General features: G+C 36.7%; 1 protein-coding gene across 4 annotated transcripts; it reads left to right on the forward strand.

Moving 5' to 3' along the window:
- UBA3 (ubiquitin like modifier activating enzyme 3) lies at window positions 1–25,488 on the forward strand. Of its 4 annotated transcripts, XM_007984936.3 has the most exons (18): window positions 1–67; window positions 248–289; window positions 2,473–2,593; window positions 4,839–4,919; window positions 8,776–8,858; window positions 12,348–12,428; window positions 16,388–16,431; window positions 17,007–17,071; window positions 17,379–17,534; window positions 18,338–18,440; window positions 18,604–18,717; window positions 22,917–22,970; window positions 23,411–23,447; window positions 23,533–23,614; window positions 23,943–24,043; window positions 24,162–24,225; window positions 24,320–24,374; window positions 24,696–25,488. In XM_007984936.3, the coding sequence occupies exons 1-18, from the start codon at window positions 48–50 to the stop codon at window positions 24,782–24,784; spliced, it is 1,392 nt and encodes a 463-aa protein (XP_007983127.1). In that variant the 5' UTR covers window positions 1–47; the 3' UTR covers window positions 24,785–25,488. The 4 variants fall into 4 exon arrangements, with proteins under 4 accessions (XP_007983127.1, XP_007983129.1, XP_007983128.1 ...); XM_007984938.3 differs by lacking the exon at window positions 4,839–4,919; XM_007984937.3 differs by lacking the exon at window positions 248–289.
- The last annotated feature ends 1,197 nt before the right edge of the window (window positions 25,489–26,685 follow it).

Consider the following 26,685-nt stretch of genomic DNA (forward strand, 5'->3'; position numbering starts at 1 on the left):
TCCCCGCCCCGCCGCGCGGGGGCACCTGGGAAGAGGCGGAGAACAATATGGCGGATGGCGAGGAGCCGTAAGTACCGGGGCTTTGCAGACGCGCAGGGCTGGGCTGGGTTGTGAGAGAGCGCGGCTGTGGGCGGTTGCCGCCGCCACCCGGGATCCCCTCACCCCCCGCCCTGTCCCCTCGCCCCCCTCCCCTCGCGGCGCCCAGTGTGTAGCGCGATGCTGACCCTTCTTTTATTCTCTCTTTTAGGGAGAAGAAAAGAAGGAGAATAGAGGAGCTGCTGGCTGAGAAGTTAGTGCTGCCGGGAGGCCGGGGCCCTCTCCGGGGACCCCCGCCTCCCCCCACCCCAGGCCTAGGGGACCAGCCGCAGCGGGCCCGGGGGGCTGGGAGGGGGACACCCGGAGCGCAGGCCGCGCGGCCTCATCCCCTGATCCCCGTCCCGCAACCCCGGGGGCCTGGCGGGCCGCTCCCGGTCTCTGCCCGGTGCGGGCATCGGGGCCAGGCTGCACTGCCCCAGCTCCTGCAGGGGCCCTCCGGGGTGCCTGACGTAAAGATTTTGAGGAAGGACCCTTGTGCACTCCTCTTCCTCCATCCCAAATTGTCAGAGCCGTGACCCTGTGAAAAGGCAATCTACCTTAAACACACAGGAAAAGGGCACAAGACCGTTTTGTGACCTTTTGCAAACACTGAGACAGTAGTACTAATTGCAAACTTTTAATGATAACTCTACATGTCAGATATTGTGCTAACCACTCCAGTCATTTTGGCAAAATAATTGACTCTTAAAAGAGGTTGTTGACCTCAAACAGCCTATTTTTCCCATTTACTACACAACCTATTTCTTATCAGATGCTTAGTTCTATGCTGGTGTGACAGATTTAATCGAAGTGTTTTCTAACCTGGCCAGCGCCACAAAATTTACTCCCCTCCCTGCCTGGGCGGGGAAAAAATACTCTTGCATTGGTTATGGTGAGTTTGTAATTTCCGTGCCAGTTCCCAGTAGCAGTGCTTTGGTCTTTATGTATGTCCCTCAGATAGTTGAATTTCAGCTGCAAGAGGACTGGAATGACAAACTTAATTTCACATTCTTTCCTGCCTTTTATTTCCCTCCCACTTTTACATGAAATCACAAACATTGCTTACCATATCCCATGTACTATACTGAGTCTGCTATGTGATTCTCTCTCCTCATGGCCGAAATAAGTAGCTATGAACGGCCTACAGATGAGGTTTATGGCTATGAATAATCTGCTCAAGGTCACAGTGCTGTTGATTGTGGAACCCAACACAGCTCTGACATCAAACCTATGGTTTCTATTGCTAGGCAATACTTCTTGGTCCCTTTTGTAAAAATTGGATATTACTAATATATTTGACGGTAGAAACCGTGGGGTTATAGGAAATTAGAAAATTGAAAATAATCACAGCCAAACGTGAATCTTACACGAATTATAAAATAGATGCATTTTGTAGAGGAGTCCCACCTTATTCTGTTGTATGTTCTAAAAGGTTTCTATCTGCCTATCTATATGCCTATCTGTGGCGTAATTGTAACCTAAAACTTTGTGTTTAGTGGCAAGAAAAGCCACCTCAAAGTATTAAGAGATTATTTAATAAATTAGGACCTCTGCCAGGTGCGGTGGCCTCACGCCTGTAATCCCAGCACTTTGGGAGGCCGAGGTGGACGGATTATTTGAGCTCAGGAGTTCCAGACCAGCTTGGGCAACATGGCGAAACCTGTCTGTACTACAAATACAAAAATTAGCTGGGTATGGTGGCACGTACCTGTAGGCCCAGCTACTTGGGAGGCTGAGAAAAGGAGCTTGAGCCCAGGCGGGCAAGGCTGCAGTGAGCTGCAGTCATGCCACTGCACTCCAGCCTGGGCAACACAGTGAGACTCTGTCTCAAAAAAAAAGAAAAAGAAAAAATAACCTTTATTTCTGAGAAAAGTGTGTGAAAAGTCCTCACATCAAAATGATTTTTATATTACACCTTTGGAAAGGACACATAAATACTAAATTTGCATCAGACACATAAGCATCAAAATTCTCAAAGTGTGACTTTTTTTCTCTGTTGTATCTCATATTTCCTAATGCAAGTGTGTTGAAGCAACAGATTGAAGAAGTTTGCAGTGATTTTTTTTGTAAATACCAAATGTAGAGAAGTCAATTTCTCACACAGACCAATATCCTAAGTTGGACCTTGGATTTCTTTAGGAAACCAAAAACATGTAGACTGATTTATTTCATCCATTGGGTGAAATAAAAACAGAAACATGCAGTTCTTAACTTTAAGTGAATTGTATAATAGGCAAGAAAAAATTTCAAAGCATAAACATAATCACGTTGAATATTTCCCTTTTTATTTGAGCAGGTCTGGTGTGGTTACCTTTTCATTTGGGAATACCATAATAGTTGTAGGTGTTTTTTTTTTCGTACTGATCTTTGCAGCTGAATTTACTGTGTTCTGTGCAGAATGGCTGTTGATGGTGGGTGTGGGGACACTGGAGACTGGGAAGGTCGCTGGAACCATGTAAAGAAGTTCCTCGAGCGATCTGGACCCTTCACACACCCTGATTTCGAACCGAGCACTGAAGTGAGAAACGTTTATTTTTAAATAACTGCTCTAATAGTTTAATGTTTCAAAACTAATAGAATGCTTCCTTTTTAATTTGCTCTTACAATGAAAATACTAATAAAATTGTTTTGTGAAACTAAATTTTTCTTAAAATATGAAATTGAATATTCACAGCTGATTTTGTTTGAATGACTATTTGAGTCATCACATTTCTCATGTAATATAAGTTGAAAGTTTTCGTGAGAAAAATAACTTTATGACCTCATGTAAAAATTTAAAATTTCAGTTTAAAATGCTTTCTGAAACATACTCCCCTTTTGTAGTGCTACTGTGAGAAATTAATTTTGATAGGAATATAGATGTGCTTCTTTACATTTTGGAATTGAATTGGAATGAACATCTTTGCTTTGAGTATAATTAATTGCATGTTAAGAATTATGTGAGTACTAAATAATAGAGGCATAGAATTTTGGACTGATAGTGTCTTAAGGCAAGTGTTCAGTTATATGTGACTTATTTTTTTATTACAGGGTAGGGAAAAATACTCTATAGCACATCTTTATGTCCTTTTGTATTTATAAAAAGATAATATTTTGAAATAGAAATATTGTGTTACTCCTATAAAATAACATGCAAACTCTTGGTTTGGCCCAGTGTCTCATCTGAATAACTTTCTCCTTTAATGCTGGGCAGAATTGAAAGCATTACAAATAAAAAAAAAAGAAAAAAAGATTTGAAAGCATTAATTCTGCCTTTCTTTGGATAATACACCGTATTTTCTTGTGCTTCTAAATTTTTTTTTTTTTGGCCTGATAATTTAAGATTATTACTTCTGTTAAATGATTGTATTTCTGCTGATAAGGAATTGTCTATCTCATGTTTTGTGAGTTTTGCTCACTTTATTCAAAAGGAGATGTTGGCCAGGTAAGGTGTCTCATGCCTGTAATCCCAGCACTTTGGGAGGCCAAGGTGGGAGGATCACTTGAGCCCAAGAGTTCCAGACCACCCTGGGCAACATAGAGAGAACCCATCTCTAAAAAAAAAAAAAAAAAATTAGCTGGGCATGATGATACATGTCTTTGGTTTCAGCTACTCAGGAGGCTGAGGTGGGAGGATTGCTTGACTGCATCTGGAGGTGGAGGCTGCACGGAGCTCTGATCATGCCACAGCACTCCAGCCTGGGTGACACAGTGAGACTCTTCTCATAAACAAAAAAAAACCAGCTGTTACTCTCCCTGCGCCACCCCCCCTCACCCGATGGAGTTTTGCTCTTGTTACCCAGGCTGGAATGCAATGGCAGGATCTCGGCTCATGGTAACTTCTGCCTCCCAGGATCAAGTGATTCTCCTGCCTCAGCCTCCTGAGTAGCTAGGATTACAAGTGCCCACCATCACACCTAGCTAATTTTCTATATTTTTAGTAGAGACGGGGTTTCACCATGTTGGCCAGGCTGGTCTTTCCTGACCTCAGGTGATCCACCCACCTCGACCTCCTGAAGGGCTGAGATTACAGGTGTGAGCCACAGTGCCCAGCCCTGTTACTCTTTTTACCTTATTGTTTTAGTCCTTTAAAAACCTGGGGCAGTGCTTGATCCTCTGTTTTTTAAATTTTTAAACTTTTATATTTTTGGGAAGTCAGTTAAATAACTGAATTTGATGTTCTGTGTCCCTTTCCAAAATTTAAAAAACAAGCTAGAGATAATTTTCCTTGTTAAAAATAGCCTTTTAATTTCATACAATAAAAGGCAGTTTAAAAACATTAATGGCTGGACACAGTGGCTCTTGCCTGTAATCCCAGCACTTTGGGAGGCCAAGGTGGGCAGATCACTTGAGGTCAGGAGTTCGAGACCAGCCTGGCCAACATGGTGAAACCCCATCTCTACTAAAAATATAAAAATTAGCCAGGCGTGGTAGTGCATGCCTGTAATCCCAGCTACTGGAGAAGCTGAGGCAGGAGAATCACCTGAATCTGGGAGATGCAGGTTGCAGTGAGCTGAGATCATATCACTGCACTCCAGCCTGTGAGCTCCGTCTCAAAAAAAAAAAAAAAATTAACATTGAAACTTCTGAAATCATTAGAGTTTTAGAATTCCTGGTTCGATAGAATTCATAAATTTCAAATAATTGATCAAATACAAAGTCTGCTCTTTTTCCTAATTGCATTTTTTCATGGAAACATCAGAAACCATTTTAAAGTTTGTTGCTTTATTTATAGTCCTTGTGGTTATCACCCAGCTTTTAATATGCCTTTCCATTCTTTACAGTCTCTCCAGTTCTTGTTAGATACATGTAAAGTTCTAGTCATTGGAGCTGGCGGCTTAGGATGTGAGCTCCTGAAAAATCTGGTAATATATATATATATATATATATAAATACATATTTTTTTCTTCTTTGTGATAAGTAAACCTTACTTATCTGTCATACTAGGAAATTTCTTGTGATTATTAACCTTTTCTCTTGAGCCTTTGTTAGATAAGTTTAGCATGTCAAATTCCAAACAGTAATTAAAATGGTAGAACTTTGGAACATTTTAAATACTAAAGCTCTCACCTATAAGGTTATTGATAAAATTTCATACTTCCATTTTTTTCTCTGATCTTTAACAAACAAATTTTGGTTCTTCCTGTGGCAAAATGCTCCTAACTTCAGTGAAGTAAATAACAAAACTGGTAATTCATATTTTAATGTATAGTTTCAAATAATTTATTATTTCTTTTGCTTCCCCAAATAACCCAGCTGGGCGGGTAAGGCTTTGCCCAATTTAATATAGAGGGAGACATTGAGGTTTAGAGATGCTGACTGACTTGCTGAAGTTTTTCTGGATTATAGCTATGTGCCTGGAATTGAATCCAGGTCATCAGTTCTTAGTTAAGTGTTCTTTTTCAGTGAACCATTAGGTCATTATATGACCTAATAAGACAATTGTGGACACCTAAGGTTTGGGAAAGCTAAACCTTTACTGAACTTATTTCCATATATTTGGAAGTAAATTAAGTATACAATTTGATTTAATTAATTGGTTTCCTTGACTTTTTCTAATCACAAAATAACTTTTCATAAATCTTCATGAGTTTATTTAACACAAATGAGTAGAGGCAGAATTGGTTTAGAGTTATATGCTAGGCTTCTCATTGCTGTGTAGAAAAGTGGAAATGCTGGAATAGACTCTTTAGAACATAAAACAGGTCACAGCCAGATGGAGGACCCTAATAATTGACCAAGGGGGTTAAAGTTTAAATATAAACATAGCCACATTAGTTTTATTAAGAAACACTAATGTCACTTGAGTGAAGTTGTAAAAGTTTAAATATACTTCACTGTATTTAATGCCTTGCTGGGTTCTGTGGGGATTATATGTCATCATGGTCTCTGTCTTCAATGAATCTGAAGTTACTGGGGAGATAAATTTCACATGAAATGAATAGCAGTCTGTATGATAATACTCTGTGGTGGGATGCCAAAATGACAGTACCGTATCAAACATAAATACTCTAGCAGTGTGATAACCAAAGACTTATAGAAGGAAAGGGTTTATGGAGGATGGGCATTGGTTTTTGTTAGGTATTATAAATGTACCTATAAAAGTTTCCTAAAGCTTATTAAGTTTTGAAGCCATTATTTGCAAATGTGATATTTACTAATTTTAAGTGTAAAATAATTGAAGATTAGATCTGAAGATTAGTCACCAAGCAACTTTAAGGACTGGCCCTGTTCTTTATTGCATTATAGTAATCTTTTACACAAAAGAAGAAAACTAAGGGTTTTCAATTTTACTCCTTGTTTTGCTTATTTAATTCATTGTAAGCCCCCTAAAGGCTCATTCTAATGAAAAAGAACATGATATTAGGCCAGGCACGGTGGCACAAGCCTGTAATCCCAGCACTTTGGGAGGCCGAGGCAGGTGTATCACAAGGTCAGGAGATTGAGACTATCCTGGCTAACACGGTGAAACCCTGTCTCTACTAAAAACGACAAAAAAAAAAATTAGCTGGGCGTGGTGGCAGGCGCCTGTAGTCCCAGCTACTCGGGAGGCTGAAGCAAGAGAATGGCGTGAACCCGGGAGGCAGAGCTTGTAGTGAGCCCAGATCACACCACTGCACTCCAGCCTGGGCGGCAGAGCGAGACTCTGTCTCAAATAATAATAATAATAATAATAATAACAACAACAACAATAATAATACTGGTTGAGCACATATTTATTGAGCCTCCTCCCCCATATGCCAAGCACCATTTTAGATGCTGAAGATACAGCATTGAACAAATAGAGATGTTTGCATTGGTGGGGCTCACATTTTAGTTGAATGAAAAAGTAAGTATATAGTATGTCAAATGGTGTGAAGGGAAAAGGTTTACAAAAAGGTGCTGTTTGAGTACGAAGGTGAGCAAATGAGCCATACAGATATCTGTAGGAAGAATATTCTAGTTAGAATAGCAGGTACAAAGCTATGAAGTGGAGCACTCCTGTTTGTTCAAGTACTGCAAGATGGCTATTATAGCTAGAGCAGAAGTGGGTTGGGGGAGCAACCCACTGATACGGTTTTTGGAGACCGTATCAGAGAGATAATGGGAGATGGAGGAGCTTGGAGTGGATATCGCAAAAGACTTTGGAGGTTATTGTAAGTGCTCTGGCTTTTACTCTGAGTCATGAAGTCATTGGAGAGATTTATGCAATGAGAGACTTGACTGACTTTTCACCTAGATCACTGAGGCTGATGCATTGAGAATAGACTAAGGGAAGAGCAGGGAGGGGGAAGAAACAGACTAATTAGGAGATTATTACAGTCCTCTAGACAAGAGACAATGTGACTTGGAACAGGATGGTAGCATTGGAGGTGGTGACAGGTGGTCAGATTATGGATATATTTTGAAGATGGAATCAACAGGATTAACTGATGGATTGGTGGTGTGCTGTGAGAGAAAGAGAGGAATCAAGGATGATACAACAGAGTTTTTGCTCTGGGGGCGGGCACCTGGAAAGATGGAGTTACTGCAATGAGGAAGATCTGGAAAAGAACAGATTTGGTTGTTGTGGTTAGCAAGAGTGATCAAGTTTGGTTTTGGAAACTGTTAAGTCTGAGATGTCTGCTAGATGGTCTATATCTTATAAGATCATCTGAGATCACCAGAACAAAGCACAAGGCTGCTCTGAATTCTAGCCAGTAAAGTAGGAGGAAAACTGAATGAACTGGAAAGCAATTTTTAAAAAGTGTTCAAATTCTCATGAGTGTGGTGACCAAATGAAGAACATGTTTTAGGGTGGAGGAAGTGACCCACCCCACCTAATACCTCAGAAAGGTAAGGTCAGATAGACTGAGAATTGGTCATTGGAGTTAGCAACACGGAGGTTATTGGTGACTTTGACAAGTACAGTTTCTGTGGAGTGGTTGGGGCTAAAGTTTGAGAACAGTCAGGACTTTGAAAGCACAAATATGGATAAGTCTTAAAGATCTCTTGGTATATAAAGGGTTACAGAAAAATGGGGAAATTATTGTCAAGTTATTTAATCATCTAAGTAAACTGACCAAGACCAGAAAATCAATTAGTTATTGAGACTTATTTTTTTCAGTTTTTTGCATCTGCTGGTAAATTTGAATATGGTTGTAGTATTAGAATTCATGGCATTGTTATTGAAACCTAACAGGTTTTTTGTTTTTTGCCTTTCCCTACTTTTTAAATTGCTTGCTCTTGACTCAGTGTCTTTTAAGATATTCCTTTTACATATACAGTCTACCTATGTGTGTGTTTTTATATGTCTTATAATAGTTACCATTTCTGAATTGTGGCATGCTTAATGTTAAGTAAACTAAGATAAAGCTTGTAGGAATTGCTTTTAATAATTATTTTGAAAAAATAATAGCAAGCATAGTAAAATTAAAGTATCCATCAATAGCAGTGAAGCAACAAATTTTACAGATGTGTTTATGGAATTATATACATATGTAAAATAGTTTTAATCTGTATAAATTTTGAGTTGTTATCTTTTGGTTATAGATTATTTGAAACTGAATGATTGTACACTTTTGACCTGTTCAAGAACTCTGAATTTTATATACCTGGCAAGACTCTTTTTCAGCCATTGAATATAATTACACAGAATTTATTACTGGGAATTTGTAGACTTAAGACTACATTGAAAACAAATATTAGCATTTTTAAATGTGAGGAAACTTCTGCTTAATTGGATTGTTTTTGTTCCCACAGGCCTTGTCTGGTTTTAGACAGATTCATGTTATAGATATGGACACTATAGATGTTTCCAATCTAAATAGGCAGTTTTTATTTAGGTAAGTTTTAATATCTTAGTGGTTTTCTTTTTTTAAGCTCTGATAATCATTTGAACTTGTACATTGCAGTTTACTAATTTTTAAAAATGACTGAGAGGATAATACTAATTTTATTTTTAAAAAAACAAAACTACTACTCCCATTTTAGGTAAAGTTTTGTAAGAAAATTTTGGGCATCTTGGTGATAGTAGTTATGTAAACAAATACATGTTTTTGTTTTTTCAAAGAGGTCTTCTTCCAAAGATTTATGTGATTTTGGGGAATATCCTCAGGTTAACTGTGCTCTGAAGAAAGAAAAGAACAGTAGCTCTTCTTCTAGTTGATGTCAGAAGAGAATACTGGCTGGAGTATTAGGCCCTAGTGAGAGATTGGTGGGGATTTGTGAGCCAAGGTTTGAATGGTGACTAGAGCAATAAAGTTGGGAAAGAGTTTGAGCTTTTCCTACAAGGGGAAAGAAAATGGAAAATCGAGGAGAGAAAAACCAGAACTAGTTGGAGTGGAACAAGGGATGGTTACCTTAGGCATATATGGAATATAGAGAACATCAAGGAGTGATTTGTTAAAGATGAGTTTAAGAACAGAAGTAGAGGCCAGGCATGGTGGCTTTTGCCTGTAATCCCAACACTGGGAGGCTGAGGTAAGAGGATTGCTTGAGCCCAAGAGGCAACAAAGGGAGACTTCGTCTCTACAAAAAAATAAAAAAATTAGCCGGGTGTGGTATTGTGCACCTGTGGTCCCAGCTGCATAGGAAGCGGAGGTGGGAGGATCGTTTGACCCCAGGATCTTGAGGCTGCAGTGAACTGTGTTCATGCCACTGTAATCCAGTCTGGGCAACAAAGCAAGACCCCATCTCAATAAATAAATAAATAAATAAATAAAACCCGAAAAACGAAAACTGAAGTAGGCCATGTATCCAGACATGAAGAAATGTTCATTCATGAATTTAGTTTGTAATATTGAGGGGGTTTGAGTAGCTTAGGTAAAAGTGTGTATTTGTTAGTTAAAGGATACAGATACATAGAGATAAGGACTTTTATTTTCTCTCTCTAGTTAGTAAGTTTGCGTCTGTTACTGACAGTGCTCAAATTGTTCTGGGTATATAGAATAAAGTTGAGCTAGCCAAAAAGGTAACATTAAATTTTTGGATAGGCATAAAACCTCTACATTATCTTTGTGGAATATCTTAATGAGACTGAAGTATGGATTAAAATAAGTCAAGTTAATGAAGTGTAATTGCAGTGTGACCTTTATGTTTAACTCGTAAGCTTTATTTTTTGTTTGTTTTTTAACCCTTGAAATTTCCCTTCTCTATAGCAAAGTTTGTGGGCTCTGTCCAGCTTGTCAAATTTTGAGTTGTGAATGCTCTGAAAAAGATACCACTGAATTGATTGGTTATTGATACAGGCCATACCCTTTAATTTGTGGCTAAAATGGTTGAAGATGGTAATAATGATATGTAGCAAGTACTTCTAAACTATCCATATTATTCATTTAATCTCAGCAACCTCAGGGTAGATTCTTGTGTTCAACGTTAAGTAATTTGGGCAGAGTGTCCTGCAAGGATGATGTGTGTGAAAGGCCATTTTATTGAGGTGGAGCAATCTGATCACTTCATCCTGGAATGCTAAATTAACAAACAGTTCCCAGAAACCATCTAGGAGTTCTTTTGTTTGGGATCTGCTGTAAAAGCACATAGAATATATTACTTAAAATAATCTTAGAAGTCTGCTTTATCCCTTTTACATACCTAAGGAGCTTTCTGTGTGCAGAGCCATTGAATGCAATACTGAAATTAAGTTCTTTGATTTATGACAGGGCCTTTTCTATGTAAGTTAGTACAAAGTGAGGATAAAACATTTACCAAAAGTTTTGAATCAAAAAAGAACGGTGCTTTAGCCTGGCACGGTGGCTTATGCCTGTAAGCACAGCACATTGGGCGACTGAGGTGGGCGGATCACTTGAGGTCAGAAGTTGGAGACCAGCCTGGCCAACGTGGTGAAATCCCATGTCTGCTAAAAATACAAAAATTAGCCAGGCGTAGTGGCTCATGCCCATAGTCCCAGCTATACTCTGAAGGCTGAGACAGAAGATTTGCTTGAACCTGGGAGGCAGAGGCTGCAGTGAGCCGAGATTGCGCCACTGCACTCCAGCTTGGGCAACGGAGCGAGATTATGTCTCAAAAAAAAGAAAAATTGACATGCTAAAGTGTTTTTCTTTGAAATTCCAGATTTTTTTTCTATTAAGCACACGGTTTATTATTTTCATTTATTTTAAAAGTATTTTCTCTCTGCCAGATATGAAGGAATATGAAGAGAGTAAGAACATGGTCACTTTCATCCAAATAATAGTCTAGTGGGTATCATAGACGTGTATATAACAAACAAATATGTTATGAAAAAAGTAATAATGTTCTTATTATATACGTGGAGTGATTTCTCTGAGGAGAATATGGAAATATTAGGAAAGAAAATACCATTTGTATAGAACTTAGAGGAGGAAATTCATATCCTTTCCTATCCATATGTGTGGTTATTGTTTAAGAGTGACCTTTTGAGGCTTTATATATTCAGCTTCTTTGATATAATAGTAACATTTGCAATTTTATCTGACACTTTTGGAATTATTCTTTCTTTAAAAACATGGTGCTGGGCGTGGTTTCTCACGCCTGTAATCCCAGCACTTTGGGAGGCTGAGGCAGGCGGATCACCTGAGGTCAGGAATTCGAGACCAGCCTGACCAACATGGCTAAACGCTGTCTCTACTAAAAATACAAAAACTAACTGGGCATGGTGGCAGGCGCCTGTAATCTCAGCTACCTGGAGGCTGAGGCATGATAATTGCTTGAACCTGGGAGGTGGAGTTTGCAGTGAACCGAGATCGTGCCACTGCACTCCAGCCTGGGCAACAGAGTGAGACTCCATCTCAAAAAGAAAAAAACATGGTTACAACTTCTTTTTTTTTTTTCCATTTTATATAGGGTTCAGTGAGATTTTTTTTTTTCATGTAGCTCCTTAGGGGACACAAAGTTTGCTGCTTAATCAGCACACACAGGAAGAAGGGGATAAATGAAGGTTCTTGCATCCCAAGGATGAATCTTATTGTGTATATTTCAGCCAAGACCTGCGGAGTAACACCATAAGGTTCTGAGCTCTAAGAGTGGGATAATTTTTTACAGTGGAAAGTGGCCAGGAATTATAGCATTATTATACTTTATCTGGGAGGAAGAACACTGTTCAGATTTTCACTTAATTAAAGCAATACTTAATTAGACTTGTCATGTTAATTTGGACCTTCAGCAAGCGTTGACATTTAAGGTTAAGTGACCGTTTACCAAAAGTTATTACTGAAATCAAAATACTTAGGCAAAAATATTCCTTCTAAATTTCCTATAAGTAAACTTACTGTGAATTCATTTTTATGTTTGAAAATAAATTTTGTAGATCATATAGATTTATAATATGAATTATAATTTAAATATTTTTCCTGTAGGCCTAAAGATATTGGAAGACCTAAGGCTGAAGTTGCTGCAGAATTTCTAAATGACAGAGTTCCTAATTGCAATGTAGTTCCGTATCCTTTTGACAAAAAGAAAATTCTTAATTTTTAAAAGCTTTTTTCCTTTATTATAAGAGATATTTAAAAAAGAATACAGATAAGCAAGAGGGAAAAAAAAATCAGCAGTAGTAACTTTATTACCGAGATAACTGCTGGTAACATTTTGCTATCTATTCTTCCAGTCTTTTCTTTACGGTTCTATAAGTATTTTTTTGGCCCTGATTTTTAACTTAAGTTTATAAAGCCTGTTTCATCATCTACTTTATTTTGCATTATTGCCCTTAATCAGTATCAATTACATATCTCCTTTACTAGAGTGTAAATTCCTAGACTGGATCCAATTAATCTTTGTTTCCTTATAGTAGCAGACAGAATAGACAGTCAATATAGTATTAGCCAAATGGAAGGTACTTGAGAGTAAATTTATTTTTACAATAAATATGTCTTTAAAAAGGAGTATTTACACTGTAGTTTGAATTTAGATCTGGAGAACTTTTGGCATTTTATAGAAAGTCAGAAGATGTGATTTCTATGTAGGAAGTCCCACAGAATTCAAAATCAACATACCAGTGAACTTGTGAAAACTAACGTTAAATACAATGCCATTTACAAGTGCTTACAAATAAAAATAAATACTTAGATGTAAACTAACAAGCTAAGTAAGATTTATATAGTGAAAAACTACAAACTGCTGATGAAAAATCAAAGAAAATCTAAATAAATGGAGAGATAGTCCATCTTCAAAGATTGGAAGATTAAATATAGTAAAGATGTCATTTCTCTGTAAATTTGTATACATATATACCATAGTTTCTATTAAAATCCCAGCAAAATTGTCGATACAGATGATCTTCTTCTAAAATTTACATAGAAAAACAAAGGAATACCTACTACAGTTCTGAAAAAGAAAGTGGGAGGAATCACTATCCAAATTGTAGACTTCTTATATAGCTGTAGTAATCCAGACTCTGGCATTATCAGAGGGATATATAGATGACTAGAACAGAATAGGGAAGCCAGAAATAGCCCCATATAAGTATGGCCAATTTGTTTTTGATAAAGATGCAAAACAGTTCAATGGAAGAAGCATAGTCTTCAACAAATCGTACTGGAGCAATTTCGTATCCATAGGCAAAAGATGAATTTTGACCTAAACATCTTATACAAAATTAACTCAAAATGGATTATAGGTGTAAATATAAAATGTAAAATGGGCCAGGCATGGTGGTTCATGCCTGTAATTCCAGCACTTCGGGAGGCCAAGGTGGGTGGATCACTTGAGGTCAGGAGTTCGAGATCAGCCTGGGCAACATGGTGAAACCCCATCTCTACTAAAAATACAAAAATTAGCTGGGCACAGTGGCATGTGCCTGTAATCCCAGCTACTCAGGAGGCTGAGGTGGAAGAATCGCTTGACCCTGGGAGACTGAGGTTGCAGTGAGCCGAAATCGCACCACTGCACCCCAGCCTGGGTGACAGAGTGAGACTCCATCTCAAAAAAAAACAAAAACAACAACAACAAAAAAACATAAAATGATAGAACTTTAGGGTTTGGTGGAGAGTGCTTAGGTCAGCTACATCAAAAGCAAGACCTGTAAAAGGTGGGGCATGGTGGTGCAGATCACTGAGGAAGCAGTGAGCTTTTGTCACACCACTACAGAGTCCTGGCTGTTTGGGAGGCTAAGGTGGGAGGATTGCTTGACGCTAGGAGTTTGAGGCTATAGTAGGCTGTGGTCATACTGTGAATAGCCACTGCATTCCAGCCTGGGCATGATGTAGTGAGTCATCATCTCTAAAAAATTAAAATAATTTTGTGTAAAAGCATGACTAATACAAGGAAAAAATTGCTACAATGAACTTCATCAGAATTAAAAACTTGCTGTGTGAAAGACCGTCTTAAAGGGATGAAGAAAAGCCACAGACTGGAGAAAATACTTGTAAAGCATCTGACAGGACTCATATCTAGAGTATATAATGAACTCTAAAAACTCAACAGTAAAAAAAAATTCAATTAGAAAATAGACAAAAGATAGGAAGAGCTATTTTACTAAAAATGATGACAAAAGCACATGAAAAGATATTTCACATCAAACCAAGACCACCATGAGTGATACTGTTATACAGCTATTAGACTAAAAAAAAAAGCCAGTGTCAAAAGGTCGTATATTACATGATTCTATTTATATAATATTCTTGAAATTACAGAATTACAGACATGGCTGGGTGTGGTGATTCAGGCCAGCACTTTGGGAGGCTAAGGCGGGAAGATCACTTGAGCCTGGTTGTTTAAGACCAGCCTAGGCAACAAATAAGACCCTATTTCTGTAAAAACTAGAAAAATTAGCTGGGCATGGTGGCACATACCTGTAGTCCCAGCTATTTAGGGGGCTGAGGCAGGAGGATCAGTTAAGCCCAGGATGTGGAGGCTGCAGTGAGGTTTGATTGTGCCACTGCACTGTAGCCTCGGTGACAGAGTGAAACTCTGTCTCAGAAAGAAAAAAAAAATATAGAGATGGAGCACAGATTAGTGGTTACCAGGGACTACGCATGGAGGCGAGGAATGGTCTGACTGACTATAAAGACATAGCAAGAGAGAGATCTTTGTTGTGGTAGAATAGTTATGTGTGTTGCCTGAGGTGGTGGTTACACAAATCTATGTGTGTTTAAATGACAGAATTATAAACACACATTGTACCAATGTTCTGTTCATGGTTTTGGTACTGTACTATAGTAAGATGTAACTGGGAAAGGTGCATGGTACCTACCTATACTGTCTATGCAACTTACTGTGAATCTATATTATTTCAAAATAAAGAGCTTAAAAATGCAAATACAGGCCCCTGTAGGGAAAAAGGAAGAATTGAGTTGGTGGGGGTGGGTTGGTTAGTGGGGGGCACTCAGTCTATCCCCATTATGTGGGTCTGGGAAACTGGGTATTTTCTAGAAATCCAGATTGGATTTCTTAGTCTGACTCTTGGTTCCCTGATTGTTATTCCTCCACTGTTTGCGTTGTTTGTTTTTTGACCTCTTTGTGGCTGTAGCTTCGGTCTCCTGCTTGCCTAGTATTCGAAGGGAATAGAGGTCTGAATGGCTGAGGGCTAGAATTGAAATTATTGTTCATAGCTTTATTTGTAGGCAAGAATTAAAAATCTAGAGGAAGCACGGATTGTCCCTTTTTTCTCTGTATTGCTCTTAAAAAATTTATAGTGGACTATTTATCTTCACTTTAGAGAAGTAGCATAATTTATAAATTATTAAACAATTGCTCCATGCATTAGAAAAATTAAAACAAGTTTTTGCACACATGTGCTATTAAAACATTAAGTGCTATATTGACTCACCCACAGTCAATTTTGAATGGGGTTTCCTTTTTAGCCTCCAGGGATGGGAAGACTGGCAAGGGTTTGGTAGGGTAACTTGAAAACTGAGTTAAATGAGAAAGGTAGAAAAAATTCATACTTTGTCTCCTCCCCACAAAAAATAAAAACAGTAAAATCTTTACCACCTGAAAAAGCTTTGAAATTTTGTGTATGTTAAAAAAATGAGCTTTGCAGTAACTCTTAAAATCACCGAGCAAATAGGAACTATAATGTGCATCTTTCCTTCACTAAAACATTTATTGCATCTCTTCTTGATGCTGATGATTGAAGATACACATTCTGCTTTCCTGGGACTTATGGTTTTATACAAAAACCAAAGCAAAGTAGAAAGTATACCTCCTACCAAAGGCATAAATATAATGATATGGGGTTCAGGAATGAGAAAAAGTAAGTAGTTAGGGGAGGAATGGCAGAAAAGTTTTGTCAGAAAGGAGAGTTGTGTTCATTTAGTCAGATTCCTTGAATTCCACTGATGTGAACATTGATTACTTACTTCTTGTTTTAAATATACGCAGAGTGTGTTCCTTATGGCATTGTCAAATTCATTTTTAGAAATTAAAACTTAGCCGCTTAAGTTCCTTTACTTATATTCAGACATTTCAACAAGATTCAAGATTTTAACGACACTTTCTATCGACGTAAGTTTTTTACTTGAAATTAAATGCTCACTAGATTCTTAGAATTTTTTAGTTGGTAGCTGTTCGAATATTGCTAGCTATTTGAAGGCTGTTTCTTCACTTGCTTTCCTCTCTCACAGTTGGCTTTTCAGTAATGTTGCTGATAGACTGAAAAGAGAGTGCTAGTTTTAGCTGACATGACTAGCTACAATTTTCTGTGCTGACCTGAATGAGAGTTCACTCAAGGAATAGGAACTCTGAGAGCGTATGTGGGATTACAATAAAAAGTGCTTGTGGTTTTTTGTTTGTTTCTTAGAAAGTGCAAATTATTTTTTGCAAGTGCTTTTTTTTTTTTTATTAGTAAACTTTATTTTTTAGGACAGTTTTATGTTTACAACAAAATTGAACAGAAAATTTTTGAAAACTTGGGTTCTCATAGAGCTTGGAGCTTCCTTTTCCCACAAACACACAACCTTCCTAATCAACATCCTGCACCAGAGTGGTACATTTGTTGCAGTTGATGAATCTACATTGAAAGATCATCATGCAACTGCATATTTAAAAACTAAAGTTGCTTTTTTTTTTTTTTTTTGTAGAATTTCATATTATTGTATGTGGACTGGACTCTGTCATTGCCAGAAGATGGATAAATGGCATGCTGGTAAAGACTTTGGTTTTGTTATAGTTCTCTGAAGTTCTTGCTGCTGTGCTTCACATCCCCAAAATTAGAATTGATATCATATTTTTGAAAAATCAGAGTTTAATTTTGAATTAAGTATATTTACTTCATTGTTTATTGCCAGTCATTGGTTTTCAGGTGAAGACACAAATTGTTAATATTATAATCCCTTGATTTGATACATTGGTATTCAGTAGCACAAGCGACTCATAGGATTCCTTGAAAGCATACTTCTTCTTTTGAATTCTTATCCCCTTCTCCTTTAAAGCCCTTCAAATTGTTTTCCTAGATATCTCTTCTAAATTATGAAGATGGTGTCTTAGATCCAAGCTCCATTGTCCCTTTGATAGATGGGGGGACAGAAGGTTTTAAAGGAAATGCCCGGGTGATTCTGCCTGGAATGACTGCTTGTATCGAATGCACGCTGGAACTTTATCCGCCACAGGTAATCAAAAAAGCATCTGTATTTCTTTTATAGTATCTTGGCATGGAATTAGGGATTAATTATTAAGTCTAGTTAATATTTAGAATATTTAATTAGAGGTAGCTGTATTTTAAAAATTACACTAAGAAGAAAGATAAAATATGAACTTCTGCTCTATTTGAGGAAAGATATGAACCGAGTACCTTGTTTTGATACTATTCTGTTTTCATACTTTATTTGTATTTTTTTTTTGGGGAGTAGATATCAAGTAGAATTACAAAGCTGTATATTGATGTCGAGCTGTAATCTATGTGGTTTTCACCTGTATTTATTTCAGGGAAATAAAGATACCAGGGATGAGAATGATCTTTCCAAGGATGGGGCTTTTTGATTTACATACCCACTTTAAAGAACAGTTGAAATTTTGAATAATAAATGTAAACAATTTTATGAGTATTCACTTGGGATTCACTTAGCTCTGAATTTGCTTTTGTTTTGGTTTGTTTTATACTTAAATATTAGGTAAACATAACAAGGTCTTCATATTTGAGAATCTGTTCAGTATTTTTCTTCTCATAGTCTAACAAAGCTTAAATTTTATATACCTTGTAAATGTAAGGCAAACCTGTCTTTATAGGCACGTCAACCTAAGTGAAGTGACTCAGATAATCTATATTAGTTTGAGAGGCATTTTTAATGGTATACAATATTTTGAGTTGAAACAAATTATATGAAACTGTTAAGAACTAGATCATAACTGGAAGTTGCATTTTTAAATAATTCATCATTTAAAATTCACTAAAAAGGACAAACTGTGGTTTTAGGTTAATTTTCCCATGTGCACCATTGCATCTATGCCCAGGCTACCAGAACACTGTATTGAGTATGTAAGGATGTTGCAGTGGCCTAAGGAGCAGCCTTTTGGAGGTAATAAACCTAATTTAATAATCTAGGATTACATAAAATATGTATTTTTTCTATATTATTCCTTTGGATAATTTCATTAAAAACATATTGTTTTATGATTACATATTCCTGTCTTTTCTCTCTCTCTCTCTCTTTCTCTCTTCCTTTTTTTTTTTTTAAACAGAAGGGGTTCCATTAGATGGAGATGATCCTGAACATATACAATGGATTTTCCAAAAATCCCTAGAGAGAGCATCACAATATAATATTAGGGGTGTTACGTATAGACTCACTCAAGGTAAGTCAGCGAATTGTCATGAATTATGATGTTGGGATGACTTAGGGCTGGGATGCTTTCAGGAGAATAATTGGTAAGTGAGTTTAGACAGTACCGTCCACTTGAAGTTCAGTAAAGGTACCATGTAATTATAGTACTTATTAGCTAGGGGGAATTTAATAAAATTATTGAATCTTACTTACTTAGGCTGTAAGTCATCCAAGTCAAACTGTCCACTTTATCTTCCTCTGAATTCATGACCTCCTAGAGACAGTCTGTTTCACATTTGGACAGGACTGTTAGGCAAGTTTCTATATATTGAACAGAAATTGTCTTCAGGCCAGCTGCAGTGGCTCATACCTGTAATCCCAGCACTTTGGGAGGCTGAGGCAGGCGGATCACGAGGTCACGAGTTCGAGACCAGTCTGACCAACATGGCAAAACCCTGTCTCTACTAAAAACAAAAATTAGCTGGGTGTGGTGGTGCATGCCTGTAGTCCCAGCTACTCAGGAAGCTGAGGCAGGAGAATCGCTTGAACCCAGGAAGCCGAGGTTTCAATGAGCCTGAGATTGCGCCATTGCATTCCAGCCCAGGCAACAAGAACAAAACTTCGTCTCCAAAAACCAAACAAACAAAAAAATGGAAATCGTCTTCGGTTTGGTCTGAGTGTTGTCTCATTACCATATACAATCTAATTCCCTTTTAAGTAATAACTTTTAACATATTGAGGACAGTGATCACATCCTTTGCACATTTTTATCAGTGCCATAAACCTCCCTAGTTACTTCCTTTAACCCAGTATTAGTTCATAAAGGAATAATTGAGACTGGGTAATTTATTAAGGAAAGAGGTTCATTTGGCTCATGGTTCTGCAGGCTGTGTGAGCATGGCACCAACATCTACTTGGCTTCTGGTGAGACCTCAGGAAGCTTTTACTCATGGTGAAAGCTAAGGGAGATGGCAAGGTATGTCATATGACAGTAGAGGGAGCAAGAGAGAGGAGGGAATACCAGGCTTCTTTTAACAACCAGCTCTTGCATGAACTTAGTATCGCAGGGAGCGTACCAAGCCATGCATGTGGGATTTGCCCTAATGGTCTAAACACCTCCCACTAGGCCCCACCTCCAACACTGGGGATCACATTTCAGTATGAGATTTGGAGGGGACAAATATCCAAACTATATCCAACCCTTTGATATGTTGTACAACTTCAGGTTCTCATGTTGTTTTTCTCTAATCATATTCCAGCTATCCATATTGGTTAACTGGAATATAGTTAGAGAAAACAACTTTTCCTAATTGTTCAGGCCAGCATGCAGCATTATGTGACTGGTCTTATTTTAGATAATAGACTTCTGATAACTGATGCAGTCTTAAAGGAGAGCAGGTATTTATGTTATTGTTTGTTCGTTGTTTACATTGATGCTGTACTTTCGATTCTTTGATGTTACTAGCCACTGAAAGCTGGATGTTTTGTCCACATATACAATTGCTAAGCCACATCTGCCTATTATAAACTTGGCAGTTTGGGGAGTATCTTTTTTTTTTTTTTTCTTAATATCCAAGTATAGGTCCTTGCAAATATATTCTTAAAATTCAACCTGCTTTTTTCTCTTTATATGTATTCTGCCAACTTACCTGGTGTTTCTAGTTTCCTGTTTTGATAATTATATCTTTTATTTCTTTTTCAAATAATTGACTAAAAATTGTACTAAGACTGAACTGTCTGAGAACAGACATCTGAATCATACTTCTGGCCAGGCCCTTTTAGGTTTATCTCATTCTGTTCATCAGACCTCCTTGAGTACTTTGTATTTCTTTATCTTGTTCACGAGGATGTCATGAAAAACCTTTCCAGATCCTCTCCTGAAGCCTAGGTATACTATCTTTTGCATTTTCCTGAGTTGCTAAGCTAGTCATAGTAGCCAAATGAGGCTACTCCAACATGATTTGTCTAGTAACCAGTCATGCTCAATTGTAGTGACCAATGTTTCCAATCTAGTTACAGTTTCCTTTTTTAGAATTTTGCCCAAGATCATAACGAAGTTCACCAGAATGAGCTTTGTCTTCTTTTTGAAAATCTGCCATTTCTCTCCTGTTATTGTTTCCTTATATTTACTGATCTCATAACATCATTTTAAAATTCCATTTTATACTTCATCCTTGTTGCCCTCTGCATTCTCACTACACTGACCTGCTTTGTGTTTCTTGAACACACCAAGTTCATTTGTACCTTAGAGCTTTAATACTCCCCAGTTCCTTTCCTTGGATCCCCTCAGGCTGACTCCTCATCCCTTAGGTGTCTGCTTAGCTAGTTTTCCTAATCATTCAACCTGAAATGACTTCTGAGCCATTCACCATTCTATTTTTTTGGTAATTGCTCAGAACTAATTAATGGTAGCCTCATTCTCCTATGCAAAGAATATTTCATACTTACACTATCTTACATCCTTGCCCCAGGACCAGGACCATTGCCGTTGTTGTTTACAAACAGCTCTTTCCTCAGGTCATTGCATGGCTGTATCTTTCTCATGGCTTAGGTTTCAGCTCAAATTGTCACCTCTCCAAGGAGGCCTTCCCTGACCATTCTGTCTAATGGGCTGCATCCTTCATTCTCACTCTAACACATACCTCATTTTCTTCATAGAACCCTTCGATATCTGAGATGTTCCAAGTATTTACTTTTGTGTTATCTCCCCTACCAAAATGAAATCACTATATGAGCAGATACTTTTTTTCACTGCTACTGTGCACAACACCTAGAATGGTGTCTGCAGCATGTGTTACACATATTTGCTAATTGTTAGAATTCACAAATGAATTCAGTGTGTTCTAATCAGGAACTGTAAACTCCCCATTTTAATATGCAGTCTCATTCATCCTTCTTTACCTTTTACCAGGGCTTAGTGTGTACTTTCTAGCCTGATGAATGAGGGCCTCAACAAGGAGTACAGAAAGAGAACTGGAAGTGAAGTTGCACAAGCCCGTGGTTCTATCTATTCTGTGATTTTCCCCCTTGTTCTCAGTGTAACAGAAAGTTACCTTTCTGCCCACTCTAGCTTTTTTTGGTCAAAGGGCAGGGGTATGGGTGGCAGGGGTTGGAGAAAGAGGGGAGTCCTTACCATTTTGGCAATGTTCTTACTGGGCAGCATCTCTTACACTCTTCACTGTTTGTAACTGCCACTTCCTCCTTTCAGTACATCCTGCTACATGCGGTTCACTGGAGAGCTTCCAGTTTAACCATCATGCAGTTTATCTCTTTTTAAATTTCCTCTTCTCCAAAACTATAGAGAATCGTATGGTCACAGTCAACTGTTTAAAAAAGTTTTCCAGCCTTTGTAACTGTCTTTCTTTCATGTCTTCTTAACTACTTGCCATTTTTCCTTTAGTTTTTGAAACCTGCCTATACTTGGAGTCTTGGGAACACATCTTGTAGTGCTTCCTCACACTCTGAGATAATATGGCTACTTTTTCCTGAAGTTTTTGTCTTCTAAAATGAACAATTCAAATATAGTTATAAAGTGGAGTATTTATTTTGTACTTTTAAAAAATGGTTTAACGTGGAGCTTTGTTTATTCCTAATATGTGAATAATACTGATGTGAAAAATGTGGAATTGAAGTAGAGAACTGTATTTAATATTTTGTGTAGCCTCAGTTGTAAAAGATAATAAAGGGCAGCGTTTCTTTTTTTGTGAATGTTTGTGAATCGAATGACTGAAACTACTATAGGAATAATTAGATAACACTTATTCTTCATGGTGTATCAGTTAATATCTGTGTTCATATACCATCCCCACCTCTTGCTAAGTATATAGCTGTGGATAAATTATTAAATTTCTCTCAGTCTCACTTTTCTTATGTTTAAAATCAGAGTAATTAACATGAGGATGTTATTAAAATTAAATATCTTATTTAGTCTTTACATTGTGCCTGGAACATAGTAAATACTCTAAATTGTTAACTATTATGATGTTATTGTTTCACCTTTCTGTAGTACTTACTTGAGAGAGTTTTCTTTGCTACAGTAGCTTAAGATTCTGAATTTACTACAAAATGATGGGGATGTGAAAGATTGTTTCATGGTTAAATTTATTTTCTGGCTTGAAAGTCTGAAAAATCAAGTTTTAGAAAATGGTATTTAATAATCATGCCTTCTAATTTAAGAGAACTCTTTCATTTTAAAGAGATGACCATATTTTAATTGATATATTTTTTCAGGGGTAGTAAAAAGAATCATTCCTGCAGTAGCTTCCACAAATGCCGTCATTGCAGGTGAGGAAAAAAAGGCCATCACGTAGTTTATTTTGCTTCCTTTAGTTTTTGACGTTGCTGCAGCTTTTTTATGTTGTAGGAATTTGATATCTTCTTGGATGGGTTGTGTAACTAAGCTGTCGAAAAAGAACTAGCTATTAGACTTTGCATATTTTTTTCTTACATTACATCTTAAGTTCTCTGCAGTCAAGAGACATTTTAGTTCCATTTGAAGCAGGCCGTTTATTAATCTGATAAACAAGAAAAACATGTAACGTTACTCTATTACTTGAATCACACAAAACAAATATAAAATTTGTTACTTTCTCAGTTTTTAAAAATTGGAATATATCTTTTTTAATGAAGAGCCAATGTAGATTTATCTGTTCTGATTTATAACTGACTTTTAATATGCCTGATTTCCATTGAGTTAAAGAACCTGTATTTTCTCCCCCCTTCAGCTGTGTGTGCCACTGAGGTTTTTAAGATAGCCACAAGGTAATGGGTTTCATTTTTAATATGTATGTAAATCCATGTTTTGACTTGGTTCAATTATATAAAGATGAACATTTTTTCATTACAGTGCATACATTCCCTTGAATAATTACTTAGTGTTCAATGATGTAGATGGGCTGTATACATACACATTTGAAGCAGAAAGAAAGGTTAGTAGTATTAAGAACACATTTTTGATCATGCATATTTTGGTTTTTAAATATTATTGGTTAGAAATTTGAACAAAGTCACCCATACGTTTTCTAACTTCCAGAACTCTACTTATTATGTATCTTTTGCTTTATAGCCTGAAATAACTCTATAACAAAGTAATTTAAAAGAAATGGTCTCTTATGAAAAGCCAGGCTTTAAAGCATAAAAATTTTTTCATAGGAAATATGCATGATTATAAAACAACCTGATTTTTATTTTATTGTTCATAAAGAGACTAGTATTGGTACATGTGCTGCTGTAATTTGTTGTGTATTATGTGTGTAGGAAAACTGCCCAGCTTGTAGCCAGCTTCCTCAAAATATTCAGTTTTCTCCATCAGCTAAACTACAGGAGGTTTTGGATTATCTAACCAATAGTGCTTCTCTGTAAGTATCGTAGATTTTTGTTACGTCGTAAAATCATCTTTGTGATTTTTGAAACCTTAGAAACGTTATCTTTTGATAAAAATGATGTTTGATGCTTCTCTCTCATCATCATCTTCAGGCAAATGAAATCTCCAGCCATCACAGCCACTCTAGAGGGAAAAAATAGAACACTTTACTTACAGGTTATCAATGTGTATTTTTAATTTTTTTCAGAAAATTTTATCAAGTTTTATTTTACTTTAATGTGTCTTACATTAAAATAATTTTGTTTTCTAGTCGGTAACCTCTATTGAAGAACGAACAAGGCCAAATCTCTCCAAAACATTGAAAGGTATTTTAAATAGGGTATTTACTAATTGTTTTTTTTTTCTTTTCTCTCTTTTTGGTGAAAGTAATCAGTGCTTGTTCTAGATTTCCTCTTAATGCCTTGTATATGGTCAGGTAATAATTATAACTTTAGACATTAACAGAATTAATTGCTCTTTTAGTAGAATATTTTAAAATCTCTAAGATATCAAATATTACTCTGATTAAAGAGGATTGGATTTTCATGTTTTTCTAGACCATAATACTCTATAGTTTGTTTACGTGTGTATTATCCTTTCTGTTGAGATTTTTTTTGCTTGTATTAATTATATTTTTTCTGTTTTAGAATTGGGGCTCGTTGATGGACAAGAACTGGCGGTTGCTGATATCACCACCCCACAGACTGTACTATTCAAACTTCATTTTACTTCTTAAGGAAAATCTCCACACAATAGAAAACTTATGGAAATAATATACTTTGTGGATGCTAAGAAGTTTAATTGATGTTATTTTTAGCAATAGTGTTGCTGCGATTTGTCTTTTTTTATATAATGAACCACTCTTTTTTAACTTTGTAACTTGCCCTTGAAGACAGAATTTTGGTGTTGGTGCTTGTAAGCATTTTTGTTAATAATATGAGAAATAATACCTGGAGAGAGAGATTATGAGCAAATGTATTGCTTCTTTTAGAGGAGGAGGCATACACCCTCTTTTGTGTGAATTTTGTTATTATGGTCAAAGAATGCATTCCTGGTTTTCATTTGAGCACCCAAATACACAAAAGATTTCCCTTTAAAGAAAATAAAGAATTAAGTTTTAAATAACATTAAATTTTACAATCTGACATCTGGAGTATATTGAACATAGGCTATTTCTTGATTTAATACTCATTTAATTGTGGCCATCCAAATGAATATTATTGCAGAATTTATCTTGTCCATAATAATTTGTTAATGGTGTTATAGCTGAATACCTGTGCATGAAAATGGGCAATATTTTCATCTGTTTACTTGTAGTGCCATAGAGGCCAATATGCACAATATTAACTAATGCCAAGACATGGCTGTTTAAAAAATTTAATGTTCAAACAGTTATCACTGATGCTTTTGCACTATTTATTAATAAAATCATATATTGTATACTTCTTTCACTGAAGTTTTTAAAAGTACATTGAAGGTAATCAGTAGTTCCATGGTAATATAGGAATAATTTTTAAATGTGTAGCAGAATTACATCAAATTTTTATTTCTCTTAATACTTTTGCTACAGCGATTTCTATAGTAAAAATTTACTGGTTTAATTTAACTTGCTGTATCAATAATATAATTTCTTTTTTTTTGGAGACAGTTTCACTGTTGTTGCCCAGGCTGGAGTGCAATGGTGTGACCTCAGCTCACTGCAACCTCTGCCTCCCCAGTTCAGGCAATTCTCCTGCCTCAGCCTCCTGAGTAACTGGGATGACAGGCGCCTGCCACCATGCACGGCTAATTTTTTGTATTTTTAGTAGGGACGGGGTTTCACCATATTGGCCAGGCTGGTCTCGAACTCCTGACCTCAGGTGATCCACCCGCCTCAGCTTCCCAAAGTGCTGGTCAGTGCATGAGCCACCATGCCTGACCATGTTTTTGTTTCTTTTAAGTGAATAAAACTTGAAACAAAATTAAGCACAAATACTAAGAAAGTAGGTGCTAGTATTTTAATATGAGAACAAGTATGTGTTCTCATTCCTTGTTTTTGACTTAGAAGGCAGTTTTCTGTTCAAATGTTCTTTGGTTACTTATGTGTCACTCAAGTTTTCATTAATCTTTCTAGCTACAAATTGACAAATAAGTTTTATTATAAAACCACACAGAATAAATTTATATGCTCTACCTGAAAAGTTACAGATGCAGCCTACAATTTTGAAAGTGAAGGAACTAAAATTTAACACCATATAGGTGCTATAATAATTCTCAAAGTAGCATTGTAAGAAGGTGACTATCTCCATCTGAGAGCTGAATAAATAGTTTTAGATGGTTTAGGTAGGTTGTTTAGCCAAAGCTGTACAATTAGAAGTCTTGGAACTGTAATTATATAGCTAATTTCAACCCGAATCTGCCCCAAATCTCCTCTGCAGACTAGCTCTTTGAAAGTACTTGAATTACTTAGTACTACTTGTGTAAATGACTAAATTGTTAGTTTTAACATGCAAATTTTTATTGTAGTTAGACAAAATTGTTGGAAGATGATTATAACTTCTTAAGGGGTTCAATCTGATTTTTTAAAAGAAAAATAATTCTTTTTTGCAGAGTTCCTTGCAGTGAGGTAAAATATTCAAATATGGGAGGCAGGCATAT

This window comes from Chlorocebus sabaeus, chromosome 22 (assembly GCF_047675955.1).
Source record: "Chlorocebus sabaeus isolate Y175 chromosome 22, mChlSab1.0.hap1, whole genome shotgun sequence".
Lineage (NCBI taxonomy): Eukaryota > Metazoa > Chordata > Mammalia > Primates > Cercopithecidae > Chlorocebus > Chlorocebus sabaeus.